The sequence below is a fragment of the Musa acuminata genome, chromosome BXJ2-5 (assembly GCF_036884655.1).
Source record: "Musa acuminata AAA Group cultivar baxijiao chromosome BXJ2-5, Cavendish_Baxijiao_AAA, whole genome shotgun sequence".
In the NCBI taxonomy this organism is placed as follows: Eukaryota; Viridiplantae; Streptophyta; class Magnoliopsida; order Zingiberales; family Musaceae; genus Musa; species Musa acuminata.
The window spans coordinates 44,265,985-44,284,533 of record NC_088342.1 but is presented as its reverse complement, the minus strand read 5'-3'; the positions used below and the strand labels follow the sequence as shown (position 1 = coordinate 44,284,533).

General features: G+C 35.4%; 2 protein-coding genes across 2 annotated transcripts; both read left to right on the top strand.

Annotated features, from left to right (window-relative positions):
• Nucleotides 1-1,373: 1,373 nt before the first annotated feature.
• Nucleotides 1,374-10,481, top strand: LOC103985410 (putative clathrin assembly protein At5g35200). Its single transcript, XM_009403090.3, has 16 exons — nt 1,374-1,623; nt 2,179-2,296; nt 2,399-2,468; nt 3,008-3,105; nt 3,771-3,912; nt 4,002-4,102; nt 5,959-6,042; nt 6,122-6,172; nt 6,259-6,324; nt 6,399-6,464; nt 7,496-7,576; nt 7,694-7,771; nt 9,234-9,392; nt 9,471-9,546; nt 9,638-9,753; nt 9,907-10,481. Exons 2-16 carry the CDS (start codon nt 2,201-2,203, stop codon nt 10,258-10,260), a joined length of 1,638 nt encoding a protein of 545 aa, XP_009401365.2. The 5' UTR covers nt 1,374-1,623; nt 2,179-2,200; the 3' UTR covers nt 10,261-10,481.
• Nucleotides 10,482-11,707: 1,226 nt separating this feature from the next.
• Nucleotides 11,708-16,998, top strand: LOC103985878 (uncharacterized). The gene is made up of 3 exons (XM_009403738.3): nt 11,708-12,134; nt 13,685-13,872; nt 16,317-16,998. Exons 1-3 carry the CDS (start codon nt 11,741-11,743, stop codon nt 16,821-16,823), a joined length of 1,089 nt encoding a protein of 362 aa, XP_009402013.2. The 5' UTR covers nt 11,708-11,740; the 3' UTR covers nt 16,824-16,998.
• The last annotated feature ends 1,551 nt before the right edge of the window (nt 16,999-18,549 follow it).

Genomic DNA, 18,549 nt, shown 5'->3' with positions numbered 1-18,549 from the left:
AGCTAATTTTGACTTGAGTGATACAGGAAAGATGTCATTGAACCTTGCTTCTCAAACTATGTAAGGTTCATATATGATGTTCTCTTTCTTTCTCGACCATTTAGTTTGGCAAGGCAAGTAATAGAAAACTAAGATTTTTTTTGTTCTTCTGTAGAATGACTATTAATACACCATAAATCTTTATTTTTTGGTTAAAAAATTAAATATTCATAATTATCTAAGGATCAACAAGATTGTTAGTACAATGATAAAGCTTCCTTTTTGTTTTATAGAAGATCATGATTTGAGTCCTTGAAGAACTTTTCTATATTTAAAGATAATGTACTAAAGTAGGATGAAAAGATGTTTCCGAGATATGTTCTTATCTAAAAATTAATAGAATTTTCTTATATTTCTGAATCATATGCAATCTGTTCAGCAATGTGATGTGCAGATGATCAGAATTTTTCTTCAGTTTCTCCAATCAAGTCCTGTTTTTTTCTTGTGGAAAACAACAGCAGGTGGCTGCATTCATTGGTTCGAATTCTTTGAGCAGCCAACACTGACCTGCCTTTTTCTTGGCATTGTTTGTTTAGACTAGTGTTAGTAGTCAAAGCCATGGCAACACCTGAAAGCAAGCAGTAGCAGCCATGGTTGTAGCTGTCACCAGCCTTCTTCCCCTGTCTTTGCCTTCCTATCTTCCTCCCTCCTTCCTTCCTCAGTAGCTCTCAACTACTAAAATATATAACTTCACCACTCAGTGTGTGTGTGGAGTGGATGTTTCCTTTCTTTCTTCCTTCCACTGTGGGCAGTGAGAAGATCTGACAGAAAACAGTCAAACCACAGCCAACTCCATCCTTTCCTCTCATGAGAAATGTTTTTTTTAAGTATATATGTATAATTAAATTTAACTTTTATATTAAATAATTTATTATTTTTCAAGTTTAGATGATAAAGATTTTGATTATTCAGAATATCTTTTTATGAAATGATAAGCTTACTATTTAGTAATTTTTATATTTTGCTTACAAATTATATTTCAACATTTAATTATCCTCTCATTTTGAAAGGATAAAACTTATATATGACAATTTTCAGGGACAAATATTAAAAAAATGACAATATTTTTCTTGAAAATTTCTTACAAGTCAATGTTGGATCAAATATTCATCCAAATGGGTATAATTTTACTCATATTAATTATTTCTCATATATATATATATATATATTGAAATATTGGGCTATCCAATCTAATTATTAAATCTTTTTATTTATATATAAAATAGTAATAAATATTTACCTAAACTATAAGAATGAGATCAGGTGTACCTTCCCCCGTATCCTGCTCCAGCAGTACCACCATCCCCACCCCCACCCCCACCGACGAGCCGACACCCACACCACAACCGACTCCTTTTGTGCGGTCCTCTATTAAGTTGTATTGGGGGATGTTGTCGTCTTTGTTTTGTGTGTGTGTGCGCGTGTAAGAGAGAGAGAGAGAGAGAGAGAGGAGAGAGAGATAGTAGAAAAGTGGACGCTTGGGCAACACTAACCACTTCCTCCCTCGCTCCGTCGGACCATTTCTTGATTCCAGAGCTCTCCGACTCCCTCTTCTCCCGTTCCTGTCGTTCCTCTTCGAATTTGGTAGGTTCATGTAGTGTTTGGTTGTTTCTGATCCGTTCATTTTGTTGCTCGATAGGAGTTATTAGGTGTTCTCTTAAAGGCTCTTCTTTTTTCCCTTTTTCTGAGTCGGTAATTGAGAGATCGGGTCATGTTTTGTTCCGAAAGTCTACTTCTTTTACGAGATTTTATGTGCTGAGTGTTTGATTTTGATGCTCTGCCGTGATTTTGATGCCTTTTGTGTGTTGTTGGTTGGATCTTTGGTCGAATTCGTAAATGAGACTTGTTGTAATCAATTACGGAATTTTCGATGAGTTGTTTATGGTGGGCTGAGAAGTAATTACTTGGAGGCTTACTGTTCACGTGGATCTGATTATTTTGATCTCTTTTTGATTAGATCTTTCTTTTAGAGAAAAAAAGGAAAAGATTGCTTAAAGCTAATCTGAATGTGCTAGTCATAGAGAATCAGATTTGACTCATGGTTTGTGTTTTTGTGCGAATTGGATGGCTTTTTAGATGTGAATACTGTTATTTGTGGACAATTGGATTCAGATCGTTGTTGTGAATTATGTTGGCTAGGATCTTGGGTTAGGAGGGGAAAATGTCTGGAGGAACGCAGCAGAGCTTGAGGAAGTACTTGGGAGCTATCAAAGACACGACTACAGTCAGCTTGGCCAAAGTGAACAGCGATTACAAGGTCAGAGATCGTTGTTAATCTCATGACTTCTACACCATATTCCCATTTCATTTATCTTTGTTCTCTGATATGTTTTGGCTGAAATTGCTTCTTTTGGATCAGGAGCTAGACATCGCCATCGTGAGGGCCACAAACCATGTTGAGCGTCCTGCCAAGGAGAAGCACATTCGAGGTAGGAACAACATTGTTTACTTTATTTGTCATTTGGAGATAATTGGAGCTTTTATTATGGGTGGTGCATTTTATTTTTAGATTCTAAATGTTTCTGTGTGACTTTTCCTTAGAATGTGATGTCTTGTTGATTGTTTCTTATTGATATACACAGTAATGCTAATACATGATATGCCAGTACAGAAATCTTTCAGAACTTGTTCATATTTGCTTACTGTAAGATATATTTTTAAAAAACTAGTCTTCAGCATATTTGTTTCATCATGTCAGTACAGAACTTCTGCTACCCATTAATTATCTAATTTACCCATCTTTCTCTATTTGGTGGATCAGTTTGTGGTTTAAGGCTGTCTTAGTTTGATACATGTAAGTCATTCATAAATAATAACTGCAGTTAATGTTTGGACTTTGGAGTCCCTTTTTGGGATTTATTGTGAGCATTTTTTACCAAAACCTTTATGAACTTTGATGTTTATTGGTTTGCATTTTTATATTTTCCAATCTTATGCTTGTTTAATTTGTTGTTTACTATTTTTGCAGCCATCTTTTTTGCTATTTCAGCATCCAGACCTCGGGCAGATGTTGCTTACTGCATTCATGCTCTTGCTAGGCGTCTTGCAAAGACACACAATTGGGCGGTATATACTCCAGACTAATTTTTTCTCTGTGACGGTTCTAATTTATTGTGCATAGAGCCAAAAATTAGTAAAGAAAGGAATTGACTGTGATGTGCTACTTTATCTCAGGAACCATGCATCCCTTACCATAATTAATAGTTGATTTCTACATGTGATGATTGCATATTGAGGGATAATTTTAAGGTGTTTCTGATTTTGATCAACTGATGCAGTAAATAAATTCAACTATTGCATTGTTAATTTCACTGTTACATGAGTTGCATGGCATGGTTTAATCCAGCTCAAGATTTTTACATTAAGAAATATTCAGAAACATAAAAAGAAGTCTGGCTGGTGGGTATCAAAGTAATTAAAAATTAGAAATATAACATTGATTAGAGAGCTTAAATTATAATTTGATTTTTTTTTTCTTTACTTTTGAATTTATCTCTTGATGGAAATAATTTTTTTCCTGGACTTCCTTTTTTTATGGAAATCTCATTTTAAATGTGAAATTGATGTGAAATATTCATACAGTGTTATGCAATATATTTACAATTTACTAGTTAATCTTAATGCCTCATTCTGATGCCCATCTTAATGTGCCTTACGAAAAATTATCTGCAGCATTTGTGCAACTTATTTTTGTTCATACCGTCACTGATTTAGTATTGGACTTGCTTCAGGTTGCATTGAAAACCCTGATTGTTATACATCGTGCTCTAAGGGAAGTGGACCCCACATTCCGTGAAGAACTCATTAATTATGGGAGAAGTAGAAATCATATGCTGAACTTGTCTCATTTTAAAGATGATTCCAGTGCATATGGTATTCATTGTCCTCAGTTGACTAAAATGAGTTATGTAAACAAACAATCATTTTACATGTATGATGGATCTTCTTTGACTGGTTTTCAGCCTGGGATTATTCTGCATGGGTACGTACTTATGCTCTATTTTTAGAGGAGAGGCTTGAGTGTTTCCGTGTTCTCAAGTATGACGTTGAGATGGATCCTCCGGTATGAATATGTTCAGATTTTTCATTCTTTTTGTTTTTAAATTTTTTGTGTACTTTATACTTTATAGTGCTTCATAGGCTTCCTCTGGTAAAATTTCTAATTAAACACTAATTTACTCTTCAATCGAGCATTATTAAATTTGGAAATCTTTGTTAAAGTCGGTTCTTATTATTGTCAAGAACTTATAGTTTAATATAAGGTTTGCATTGATAGCTCTAACATTCAGGCTGGAGGAGAAATGCATCCCTATGATTGATTCTTTTTCTGAGAACCTTTCATTCAAGTAAACATATTCAGTTTATTGGCTTTTCTGAAACTAATATTTACAAAGTTTATAACATCAAGTTTGTCAACTTGGTTTTTGGCAAATGTGCCAATCAAAAAACCCCATAAAGGGACCCCTGAAAATTCATAGATAAGTGATCTTTGAATAATGCGGCTATAACATACTGAATTTTTGAGCTACATGCATGCCAGAGATTGACTTGCAATACTTGTTGATTAGTTTATAGAATAGTTTCACAATTTGGACAAACATCTAGATGTTTGTATGTAAAATTTTCTTAAAGACCATTTTGTGCATATTGGGGACCTTGATGGAGTGGGTGGATCATTTTATTTATCCCTGTTTCCCTTTAATTTTAAGGATACATCTAATGACATTTTGGTGGCAGGCTTACAGCTGTGTTTTTAATAACAAACTGTAACTGTAGTTTGGTGACTTTGGTCAACCAAAAATCTGTGCCCTCTAAGTTGATTGGAATTTAAGTGAAATACCTTGAAATTTTTTATTATCTGGATTATGAACCCCATAAATTTTACTTATTACCATGTTTGTATATTGTTGGGATCTATATTATGCACTAGAGGATGAGCTCTAGGGTCACTGTTAAATTGCTCCTTCATGAACTGATGACCAGGGCTTAAGTCAAGGAAAAACCTCTCCTTACCTGCCTTGTTGGAAGCACGTGCATTGGAATGTCTTTTTGAACATTATTATAGTCTAGACAGTCTCAAATGTGGTAGGATTTCTGTGCACTTTCAACATTTTTCACCAGGCACTAGTAGTTAAAAGCTCTTTTAAGCCAGGGTCAGAAGTCAAACTAAATCTTAAAATAGAGATCTTTTAGTCAAGAATTTAGTTGTATGATGACATGGTTAGTCCATTGTTCCATGCATAACATTGCATGGTAGACAAGCAGTTAAAATGAGGGTGAGCCTTGGAGTTGGTGCTATGCGAGGTTGCTCCTTAGAGACTTGGGTATCAAGAGTTAAGTGACGAAGACTATTTTCTTACTTGTAGGGTAAAATTGCACAGATTGACTCTCCGCAAAGCCCATGTTAGTGGAAAATACATGTCAAGCTTTTTTGGATGCATATAGGATACATATGACTTGCTGAATTATCCTTAGGGGACCCATCACCATACATCATCACAGTAAACTGGATACTTTTGCAGCATTACATATCGCCTCACTGTGCTGGGATATTTCAGTTAGATGAATTAATTTGTTATGATTATGTAGGAATTATACATTGTAACAAATTATTGTTCATGAACAAAGTCTAGTTATCGATACATAAAATATCCTTCCTGATACTTTCTTAGAACTCATTTGGATGATATATCTATCGGCTCCATAATTTCGGGAGCTTCATGCACTGGGCTACCACCCTTTTTTCATGTATAGTATGGTTTCAGCTATCAACTCAGTATAATGTTGCACATATATTTTGTGAGTTTAGTTATGTGCATTTGATATGTGTGTAATTTACTAATTGATTCATTGAGATATATACTTGATCTGATAATGGAAATGAATATCACCATGTTTGATATGGTCCAAATTATGTAGAGAACTAAGAATCTTGAGACTACTGAGCTGCTTGAACATTTGCCATCACTGCAGCATCTACTACATCGCCTACTTGGCTGCCAGGTAAGCAGGCAAGCTGCACTCTTTATTGTTTGTCATTGAATAATTTAGCGTGATTGACTTCATAGTCAACCTTTTGCAGCCACAAGGAGCAGCATGCCATAATATTATAATTCATCTTGCACTTTCTATGGTGAGCAAAATTTTTGTTTATTCTGTATAATGAAGTTTTTGTTGATGGCTATATGACCTTTGTCTTTTCTGACTTGTCACTGCTAGGTTGCTGGGGAGAGTATTAAGATTTATAATTCTATTAGTGATGGTATAACAAATATGGTTGACAAGGTATTGGAATTTTGCAAGTTATTACTCCAAAAAACCCACTATTTTAAATTTATTGCTAACTCATCTTTCTGCAGTTTTTTGAGATGCAACGACATGATGCAGTTAGAGCACTAGATATATACAGAAGAGCAGGTCATCAGGTAATTAATACAATTAATCTCTCTGAGACTTGTATTAAATTCTCATATATGACAACCACATTTATTGTATATTATGCTCTGGTGTAATGAAAATTTATGTTGTCATTTAATTAAAACCAAGGCTTAAAAGGAAATGGAGTAGGAGTTTTTCTTTGTTCTGGCAATCCAATTCAGATTTAGAACCTAGAGCTAAAAGATTTTTTTGATGGACAATGCAAAACCAAATTAGTTTTCAGCTTTAATCTATAAAATTGTCTTTAGTGTATGTATGATTTAGATGTCTCAACTATCAGTTGTTGCAATAAGAAGTATATCCGGATATCGAATGATAATGCTTCTTGGGGTAATGATAAGGTAGATGAGAACCAAAATAACTATCCATTAATGTTAGGAGGATCTGGAGGAATAGCTTCCATTGAGATGCGAGATATTCTTGATTTAAGGAAAAATGGTTTTCTTGCATTAAGTCAGCAGACCTGCTTTAATTTCCTAGAGATGTCTAACTGTATCAAAGCTCCACTATAAATTTATAGAATAGCCTAGCAGTAACCATGTCGGCAGAATTCAGGCAGAATACTTCAACCCTTTTTCCCCACTCTTTTGGGACATTTGTGGTCCACAACCAGCCACTGCTGGCATCCAAGTGTGATTGGGTCCAATGAGTCAATATACTGAGTTATTCAAGCTCTAATTAACTTAAGTGGGAGGTGATTGGCCTCACCCAACTCAACCAGGCTTTTAGCCATACACTGAGGTTTGATCAAACAAGCTTAGTAGGCAATTTGAAAGCACTTCCAGATAAATTACCATAATGTAGAACTTGAACTGAGCTTGCCTCTAGCTTACTGTCAGAAACTTTTGAAGCTTGAAATAAGACAGTAATGACTAGAGTTTGAGGTAAAGCGAGTGGCTCAGTTTGTATGCAGCCATATCAAGCCAAGACTGCAAAATTTTAAGCTTTTGAACCACCTAAAATGAATCTAAACTAGAGGTTTACTGTTTTATTTCTAAAATCACTCGATGATCTGCAGGCCGAAAGACTGTCAGAATTTTATGAAGTGTGCAAAAGCATGGACATTGGTCGTGGAGAAACATTTATAAAAATTGAACAGGTTCTGTTTTTCATAGATCTGTCCTAGTTCTCCTGGTAGTTAATGTAAGCAATCATTTTTTGTATAAAAGAATTGCCAGATCTGACTGAAGTTATCTTAATAAAAATATAATGGCAGCCCCCTGCATCATTTCTAACCACAATGGAGGACTATGTGAGAGATGCTCCACGATCTTCGACTGTTGGCAAAGATCAGGTTAGAAGCCTACTTGGTTTATCTTTGCAAATTTTCAGTTCTCTGTAATATCTTCTTTCAATACACTTATTCAGCTACTGATATTTCTATATCGGAAAAGTGATATGCAAGCTGTAAAAATTTAAGCCTGCTTAAATTAGAGCATCATTCAAAAGAGGATTTGATGACGTAATGGATAAATTACAAGACATATACAGGATAGACTTCCATTTATTCCATTTCATATGAGTTTAATTGAGATTAATTTTTGACATGGAGGCAAACATTAGAAAGTAAAGGTTTTTATACTAAATAAAAGTAAGGCTGAATATGGAAATATGCTTAGATAAGAACTGAGAGTGCAACTAAGATGGATGGACAATAAGTTAATTGTTTTAGAAATGATTTAATTTTAATCTATTGTGCGACAGGAAGAAAAGATCACATTGTTCATGGAGTAAAAACTATGATGGTTAAAGCTTACAAAACTATTGGGAGATTTGACGTAATTTTCTTGTGCCCCTTCAATTAAAAGAAAATTTGTACACAATTGTTGTATGGTTGACCATACTTGCAGGTTGGAGAATTGGGAGTGAAGACATGATATACAAAAAGTTAGTGTAGCCAAGATGAAAATATTGAATGCATATGTGTGATTATTAGAAAATAAAATAAAGAAATGTTTTATTTGCGAATGAATAGGTATAGCCCTGATAGAATGAGAAAAGAACGCTTAAGATGACCTATACATGTCATCATTGAGTTAGATGAATCGATTAGTACTAGAGTGCCAAAAGAATAGAGGAAGATCTAAGAATTTTTTTATTAAAAACAATAAAAAATTAATTCCTCTTAGTTTTACTAGGAATATTGTCCTATTTAGAACTTAATGACGAGAAGATATCTGTCTAGCCGACTCGAAGTACTTGGAATGTTACTGCTTGTTGCAGTGTAGCTTTAACATATAATTTAGTTCCTCAGTTGCAGTGTGACATTAGATGAAACATAAATGAGCTCTTGATATGGTTGGTGAAATTTGAATTGTCCAGTTGCGGTAGTCTTTTTGGGAAAATTCATAAAATCATTGTTAACTTTCAGTTGGTACAATCTACTCAAAATTATGAAGCAAATTGCTGTTTTTGTTGCCAGATTTTTTCAGAGCTCCTTTGGCAGTGATTAGATAACTTGTAATTCATGATTTAGATCTTGTTCATGGCATTGAGATATAATATTACTCTGAATTATCTTCTGAAACGAACTCACCAGTATCTGTTGCACTTGCAACAGTACCTCAATATGAATAGATGATCTGCAATAGTAATTATCATGTCAATGCGCCTTCTTTATCCAATCTTTTGTGTTTTTCCTGTAAGTACTAAAATCTAGTGTCTGAATGGTTAGGTGGTTGCATCTGAATTCTCTTATATCCTTCTTGATTCTAGTGAACTGTTAATTTCTTGAACACGTAAACATTTTTACCCAGGCAAGAGATGAGAAAGATGTTTCTCCAAAGGAAGTATTAGCAATAGAGTACAAGAAGACTCCTGAAGAGGAAGAAGCACCTCCACCGCCACCTCCACCACCAGAACCAGTTAAAGTGGAAACCCTTGTGTCTGAAGTATCAGAACAGACAGACTTGCTGGTATTGAATAGATCCAAATGTGATGGTTCCTTTTAGCCTTTAATATCTCTGAGCTATGGTTCAACTCATTTTTATCAGGGATTAAATGATGCCAACCCAGATAAATCAGACCTAGATAGCAAGAATGCTATGGCACTTGCCATTGTTCCAGTTGGTAAACTACCTAACCAAAAATTTCAATGCTCTATTTAAGTGCATCTACTGGTCCCTTTAATTTTTTCCCTTTCTGAATGCAAATTATGCAGATAATGTTTCAAGCTTTGCTACCTCTAGTAACCCAGAAAATGGAACTACAGGCTGGGAGTTGGCACTTGTGACAGCTCCCAGCTCAAACGAAACTGCTGTGGCTTCAAGTAAATTGGTATGTCTCATATTCTGAACATGTATACCTGAGCTGGGTTCTCGGTTCTTGAAAGCTTTTGCCATCAACATGGATAGATTAGTTGGGACCCTGCATGTGAACAATTATGCAAATTTGCTTGTCTACTATCATAATGCATTCACTTGCCTGCAGGCTGGAGGACTGGACAAGCTTACATTAGACAGCTTATACGATGATGCAGAGAGAATAGCAAATCAAAATGTGACCTACAACCCATGGGAGTTGGCTCCCATGGCAGCTCCAATGATGCAACCAATGGTTCATGACCCATTCTATGCTTCAAATGCAATTGCTGCACCTCATTTGGTGCAGATGGCAGCAATGGCCCAGCAACAGCAAGCTTTCCTGTTCCAGCAGCAGATGATAATGGCTGGTCAGCAACCTCATCAGGCCCCTGTGAACCCTTTTGCTAATCCATATGCAGATGTTCCATATGCTTCAGGAGTGCCTCTTCAAGCATCCAATGCATACACTGGTCTTATCTAGATGAGAGAAATGCTCTTATATTTTGTTCTTCACAGGATTACTGTCAATAGTGGCTGATGGCAATTTTTATGAGGCATATTGATCGATAGTCATGATTTATTTCTAGTGGCATTGTATATGCTATGTAACTATTTATTTGCATTGTGAGTGAGGAACAATATTTGATTATTTGTTACCATAGATTATAATAATGAAGATTATTTTCTATGATTCTCTATGAATCTTTATTCCAGCAACCAAAGTTGTAAAGTGCAAGAAGCAGGTATGATACTAGTGCTTCAATGATTAGAATTTAATTGTGCCTTTCTTTCCCCATTGGTTATTCAGGAAACTTTGGTTTTCATTTGTGTTGATTCCAACCATAGCAAATTAAACATTCTTATATTTTTCTTCTTAATCAGCATCCTTTTGACTGACTCTTTATCTTCTGGCTAACTGAAACCAAAAAAAAAGTTCCAAGACCTTGTTCTTTTGATTGTTTAACTCTCTGGTGTCATTCATTTACAATATTTGATCATTGATGGGTATTAGAATTAAGTGATTCAAATTCTTGGTGTCTGGTTGGAGGAATTTTGATTTTAATTCTCATACAAATTTACTGTTATTTAATATGCCTCCATTGAACAATTACATAAGATGGGGACTATGGTCTGACTCCAAATCCAATCCAAATGTAACCCAAGTCTAACTTGAATTGGCAAACTAATATACAATATGTTCTCTAAAGCATTTTATACACTCAAAAGTCTCAACCTTAATTTTTTCAAACACACACAAATCAACCAATTTAGTTGTTGTCAATCACCTCATAAGATTATAATGCTTGTTACGATATATTTTTATACCTAAAATAATAATCTATAATGATATTTTCGACTCGATCGATGATCGACAACTTCATCCATTATATATATTTTTTATTTTAAAAAATAATATAATTGGTGACATATTAGATCCATCCAACATATTTTTACATTTAACATATGATATATTTTAAAAAATTTTAGAAGGTTCTTATTAGCTTTGCTGGTAAAGAGTCAAATTATTGAGATCATAACCTCTACACACCAAAAAAAAAAATCTCATTAAATATTATATAATACAATTTAAATTTATTAATTTAATAAATAACATATTGTAATAGAGAAAGATCGAGGTAATTATGTATATATATTCTTATAAAATTTGATAAAATTATATATATATATATATATCTTTATTGTTCATCTCATATTTATCTTTTTAATTTAAATTAGTTAATGTTAACAAGAATAGTTATTTCTGCTATGGGGGTGAGGGAAAAGGGAGGGGTATATGTGAAGATATTAATATTTAGAGGAGCTTTTATAATACATTAAATCTTAAATAGGTTAATTGAATTATTTTTAAGTTTGTATGAGGATTTATATGTAAATATTCCAATATAGAACGAAGCCGCTTCGTCTCTCTCTCTCTCTCTCGAACCATCGAAGACCTAACCATGGCGGTCCGTGGTTTCCGTGGCGTGAGGGACGACCTATCCGAGCTCAGTCGCCACCTTCTCGATATCGCCTGCTTCCTCTCCCCCCTCCTCCCCCTGCCGCACCACGACTCCCCCCCGCCGTCCCCCCGGCCCGCCGCGCCGACCTCTCGCCCCTCCGCGAGGGCCCTGGCTGGCATCCTCAGCGACCTCGCCGAGATCGGAGGCGGCTTCCGAAGCGGCCTCTCTCGCCTCTCCGGCGCGTTCCGGGGCCCTTCTGATCGGGACAGGGGATGCTCCGACCGCGCTGGCGATGCGAGGACCGTCGGGGTGTCTGAGGAGGTGCTTGAATTCGTCGGCGATCTCGTCAAGTGCCCCGAGTCTTGGCTGGAGTTCCCGGTGACTCTGGATGGCGGTAGAATTCCTTGCTTCATTAATTCGGAGATGCTATCATCTCAGTCGATTACATTCTTTCGCGTCTTTTCTTCCTTTGCTTCGATTCTTGATTTTGGAAATATGTTATCTACGCAAATAATGATTGAATAAAGAATTTTGCTAATTTTGCGTTATTAAGTACAAACTCTTTGATGTGCTAGATATAACATATTTCCTTTCGGGTTTCATTATTAGTTATAATCTTGCCACTTGGAATATTTCTTATGGCATCATGACTTCCCAATAACTTCCTTTATCTGTTACCGTATACTTCGACACATAAGAGTCGAATTATTCCGTTTGTGTTTTATCTTCTGGCAATTTACCTAGATATTATTGACTGTCACCTCTGGATTTAATTTGGCTGCTGTTTTATTATAGGTTTTTAGTCATATGTTCGGCTAGGGATATTGCCTTTTCACTGTTAGTATAGTTACTTTAGAGCTAATCCATTTTATGAACACAGCTAGTTTATAGTATGGATATTGTTGGCTTAGATAATCTAAAGAGAAGATTATTCTTCTAGATGGATGAATCACCACATGTTAGGTATCAGGTCTATTAAGTTGGAAGATTCTGGTCAACAAGTTTTGTTATTGTTTTTGTGGAACATGCAAATTTTAGTATCATAAACTGCTTGTGTTCTTGATCATGCCGGGGATGCTTGTGGCATGAACGTGGTAGCCCTAGGTTGGCCAACATAAGTTAGTGATATACTAATGTCAAAAAGATGAGATTAATGGTTACCTTTCGAATAAGATTTAGGTTTTTTTTCTTTTGTATGTGCTACTGGTTTCTTGTTTACATTCTTTATACTAGTTTGGAATCTGTTACCAAACACATGACATGTCATTTTGGTACTAGTTGATGTGTACCAAAGGTGGATGCAATGGCAAGAAATAGGTAACAAGACAGCATTGAACAAGATTGTGACTCATGCATAAGAAAACAATGACTTGGATGAGACATGGATTGTTAAAATCCTTAATGGAGTTCACATATATATCATAGAAGGGCTGAACTAAAATTTGTAAATCATTCTTACAGGATAGAGTTGAATACATTGAACCTCCTCGGACCTTACATTAGCGGAAGCCTCTTGAACTGGACCTTACTTTATTGTCTTTTATTTCGGGATGTTGTGGTGGATTCTAACAACATCTTCTTAAATTTGCTTGTCTTGATCTCATCTTAATTTAAAGTTAATATTTTGTTTGCAGTTTTTTCGTTTTTGTTCATATCCTCCATGATAAAATGTAAAACAACTTTTTAATTTTATTCCCTTTTAATGGTGCATATTCGGGACTTACTTTAAAATGTTCAGGGAGATCGAATGTATATCAAAACTTGGAGGAAGTATCTGCATAAGGACTTTCTAGGGGTATTTGACAATCAAAGATGGCCAAAAGACTTACTATGTTTATGAAAGTTGCCTTTGATATACATATGTTTTTGACAAATCTTGTGTGATTGCATGCTGATATACTAGCATGTGGAAATGATGGCCAAATTGTTCTTTTAATTTTGCAGAGTTTCATATATCTAGTATTCAAAAAGAGCATATTTCAACTGTGGAACACTTTATCCCTGATCTACAATCTCTTCGAGTCAGCCTTTGTCCCACCTACATGAGTGAGGAATCCTTTTGGAGGATATATTTTGCCTTGGTGCATCCCAAGCTGCGCAAACATGATTGTGAACTGTTATTAACTTATCAGGTAATGAGATTGAATTCTTCACTGTCTAGGAAAATTTTCTCATATTTCAGAATTTTCCAAAAGACTTATTGCAATTCTATTTGGTAGTTGTAAATTAGATCTGTGTAAATATAGACTTCCAACCTTTGTGTGTTCATAATTACCCATATTTTACGATGGCAACATTAAGTCTTAATGTCTCAACTATTTACAGTTTTCTGCATGCGTCCTTAATTTATTTTACATTATTTTGCTTTCCATTTCATTTTTGCCACTATATACATGCATTTATTTTTAGATTTCGGATACTTATTGGATGAGTTGATTTTAAAATATTGTTTATCAGGAATTCTGCTTGAATTTTCCACATCATTTTCGAGTACCCATGTCAACTTGACGCAACATGCTTTCTTGTATGAAACTTGATTGACCTATCAAGAATCAGTTAGACTCGGACAATGTTGCTAGTGAAGAAGACTCATTGTCACTATTAAGTAAAGGATATCAGAAGAGATGAGGGAAAAGGGATAATATACAGATGAGTCATGGATATTGGTATCATCAGGTCATGTCAACTTGAATTGCATACATTAGAGCAAAATTCCCAACTCTAGATCGACTCATTAATAATCATGTCAAAAATACAGACCCACAACCCTCCCACTTGATACACACGTTAATCGACTCGATTTTATGTGACCCATTTAATGGAGGAGGCAGAAACAGTTTAAAGCTGACATTGATTGATCCATTGTGAAAAAGGTCTGAACTACTTACACTATACAAACTGGTCACTATGTAAAACCTTGGATTTATGCTAAAATGCATTTTTTTGTATTGTTTTTACTTTTTTTTTGGGTCAAAATTTGCCATCTCCTAATGGCAACACATACTTCAGAAAATATGCATTGCATCTGATGGAAAAAAGAAGAAGATAAAAGTAGTAGTACTTAATCTTTTATACTTCCCAAGGATGGGAATGCCATGAGGAGGCCGATGAAAAGGCAATTGTTCAACAAACAATAGAGAAATTCAAGAGTAATAGAGTATCTTTAGGTTGGATTGAGAGACCTAGTTGTCCTGTTCAACTAAAGATGCTGTGTCGTAGTTTTTCCTTGGAAGAGGTCTCTTTTGGGTTTCCATACGAGGGATTATAGTGTCAAATTTTATTGTATAGCAGCACTACAATTTTAATTTTTAACAAATATTTTTCATTGCACTTAGATGGGTATGTGTTCAATTGCTTTTATAGGAGAGAAGACATTCATGATGGATGTGTTTCATGATGGCAGTTGAAATTACCTATCCAGGTAGAATAGCTTGTATAGTTCATTAGCAGTTACAAAGTGAAATGAATTGACCTAGTGATTCTACAAACATTTCAATTGAAGAGTGACATAATAATGTTCACAATTTTCAATTAATCTGCATTCTTTTAGAGGCAAGATAAGCATATCCACTGTAGATAAAGAACCTTGGTAAATGTTATCTTTCAATACCCTCTCCACCCTACAAGTTACAAAGAGAGGTAGAGGGATTGTTTCTGTGTATACCTTAATTTTGCTTTTATCTCGTTGAGAAATCAGATAGATAGGCATCATGTGTGACTCCTTTTGTCCCTGTCCACTAAATGCTGCCTAAATTTTCTTATATACTTGAGATTTGGTTATCATGTTTGCTTCCTTTCAAGTTCTTCAGTTGTGCTTGCTAAATTTAAATTCTTGCACTTACTGTATTTTATACTTCTATTCACTAATTACTTCATTTCTTCTTAGATTTCGTGGTTTGAATTTCCTTGAGATTTAAATGGCCAAAATTAGAATATTAACAAAATGTTGACATATGAAGCTATAAAAATTGCTTGAATATATTTGACAAAAGTAAATTAGTTATCTGAATATCAATAGAGGTTCTTATAATTCTTGAGTGCTGATTGCATTGTCTGAACATGTAATCTTAACAGTGTGATTTTGCTGGTTCGAGAAGCCATTTCTTTGTTTCATACGCCTAGCTGACTTCCAATTTGATGGCTTAAATTTACAGTCGTGATTGCTCTGGTGCAAAATGTTTTAGGCATTAGAAAAACATGCATGTAGCTATTCTTTCTTGTTAACGTGCCTTCATATTGTGCTAATACTTGATACATTTTGTTTTGTTTTGACTTTTGAGAAAAGGACGAGTGGGATCATTTTCTCCTTTCTTATTGGTACATGGATAAATACATGGATAAAGCAGCCACTTGCTCTTCTCCTGACCTTGACTTATTTCCTATGCAGTGAATGCTGCGAATTCTCGAACTTCTTCAGGAAGCTCTTACTGCCTGCTTTGTTTTTTCAAATGGTTTAAGTCAAAACTTTTTTTAGCTACAAAATTAATCGAAAGAGACATATCTTTTCAAAATTAGCTGATCAGCTTTGTGCTTGTTGACACATTTCCTTCTCATTATCTTATTAGTCTCTTGGCAGATTGTGGACTCATTGCGCAGAATGGCAAAGGAGCCATGCAACAGACCAACTAAATCTGAGAACCAAGATTCAGAGAGCTTACCTTCATTGCTGAGTGAGAAACTTGGCGGTATCCAGCAAGAAGATAATGAATCCTGGGAAGATGCATTAATCACCATGATGAGATCTCAGCAAAGCATTGATCGGTGGTCCGAGGTAACCAGCGCAGTAGACACTTCCATTGGCACAATGAAACTTGGACCTGATGATATTTCACCAAGGGACACCAGCCAGGGCAATCTTTTTGTGATGGAGAAGTACATGGATTCGCTCTTGACAGAAGAGCAGGTGTGTGCATCACACTCCTTTAGGAGGAAGCATGCTTCTGCTGGAGAGAAAAACATGGCTACTCGAAAAATGCCAAAACTGAAGATGTCTTCAGATGAGGAATCGAGTGATTGGCAAGCGGTCGAGGATTCTTCTGACTTTGAAATTCTGGAGAAATCTTCTGTTGATAAGAGCACCTAGGGTTTCCGCCATTGTACATAGTTGCCCTTTTTTCTTTTCTTATTGTAAATGAACTCGGTTCAAGCTCTTCTAACTGCATAAAATCAGTCTGGCATAAAGTTCATCCTTGTATATTTATGGAATTAACTATCCTTTAATCTGATGGAAATCTGATGTCGATATCAATTGCCTCCAACTGCTAATTCTATTTTGTGTTTTCTTGTTTCTAACAAGTCCAAATGTTCATCAAATCATCATTAGAAGTTTCTGTTCAACCAGCCACTTAATGTCAAACTATCACAATTATGAACCCACACATCTAGTGAGAACAACCCCATCTGTGAACATACTGAACAAACAAGAGACCATGTTTTCTCCATTGTTTTCTAAATGTATCTTTAAGAACAGTATCATTGTTTTCCTCCATTACCAGTGTGGAATTCCCTTTAAACACAGTCTTCATGATGTAGAAGTGAAGCTGCACTCCTCTCTAATGTATCTTTCTAGTTATACAATGATTAGGTTCTCTCTATAAATATCTTCTAGATCACTAAAGACATAAAATAAAGGTGAAGATACTGTTAATGGCTCAACCCTGTACCTCATTGGAGTTGGGCTAATGTAGTCATCAACCAATAGTTTTCAGATCTACTTGTCCTATGCTGGTCTAACAATTCCTTGTTCCAATCTCTACTTTCAAGAATGATGGTCAGTGTATGAAATATAATCTTTTTGGTCAGTAAGTGAGATTGATATAATCTTTGTTCCTGTTGCAAGTGGGGCTTCCTTTCTTAGACTTCACAGTGCTTAGCTGATACAAGCAATTCAATGCCATTCCTATAACAACATATGCTCAAGGAGTAATCCATAGAGGCATGATCAAGTTAGACCATATTAACTTAAATTATTTGAAACTAAGTTAAGATCAGTTATTAAGTCGATTTAGTATTATGATATGATACCATATTAACAAAAACATAAACATGAAGATAGGTAACATATAAATGTGATGTGTTTTGATGCCACAAACATACCAACAACACTAGAGAGCACTGAGGTAGTAAGACACATGCATTCCATTCATGTTACCTAACCACATTTAGGATGAGTGCTTTAAGTCATTAATGGAAATTCTATTAGATTATAGTTCGCTTCGTAAGTGCTATTAACACCACCGTTGGTTGTTGTAATATGTGTTATCAAGATTGCTTTGGAGTAGTACTATGTTAGGATCCTTTTTCTGAGCTTTTGAATAATATTTATTGAGTCTGTTTAGTCCAGTTGTTTATTGAGTCGATTTGGTTTAGTTAGAGTCAAGTAGAGATTTATTTAATATTTATTTATTATTAGAGTTCAAGTCCTGAGGGACTCTGGGTGGAACTCTATAAATAGGGATGTAACTACTTCTTTTCAGTAATCTATGAAAAATACTATTATGTCTTTGGACAAACCCTAGGAGGCCGATCCCCTCGAAGTGATCAAGGAGGGTCGATCCCCTCGAAGTGATCAAGGAGGGCCGATCCCCTCGAAGCGATCAAGGAGGCCGATCCCCTCGAAGCGATCATTATCATCCTCATTTCTTCCACGATAAGACTTTAGGGTCTTATCATTTGGTATCAGAGCGACGATAAGACTTTTAGGGTCTTATCATTAGGTATCAGAGCCTACGATAAAACTTTAGGGTCTTACCATTTGGTATCAGAGCGACGATAAGACCTTTATGGTCTTACCATTTGGTATCAGAGCG

Coding starts and splice junctions, on each gene's coding strand:
- LOC103985878 (XM_009403738.3), top strand. CDS start 11,741: ATGGCGGTCCGTGGTTTCCGTGGCGTGAGGGACGACCTATCCGAGCTC. Junction 12,135..13,684: donor CCCGGTGACTCTGGATGGCG/GTAGAATTCCTT, acceptor TTAATTTTGCAG/AGTTTCATATATCTAGTATT. Junction 13,873..16,316: donor AACTGTTATTAACTTATCAG/GTAATGAGATTG, acceptor GTCTCTTGGCAG/ATTGTGGACTCATTGCGCAG.
- LOC103985410 (XM_009403090.3), top strand. CDS start 2,201: ATGTCTGGAGGAACGCAGCAGAGCTTGAGGAAGTACTTGGGAGCTATC. Junction 2,469..3,007: donor CAAGGAGAAGCACATTCGAG/GTAGGAACAACA, acceptor CTATTTTTGCAG/CCATCTTTTTTGCTATTTCA. Junction 7,772..9,233: donor CGACTGTTGGCAAAGATCAG/GTTAGAAGCCTA, acceptor ATTTTTACCCAG/GCAAGAGATGAGAAAGATGT.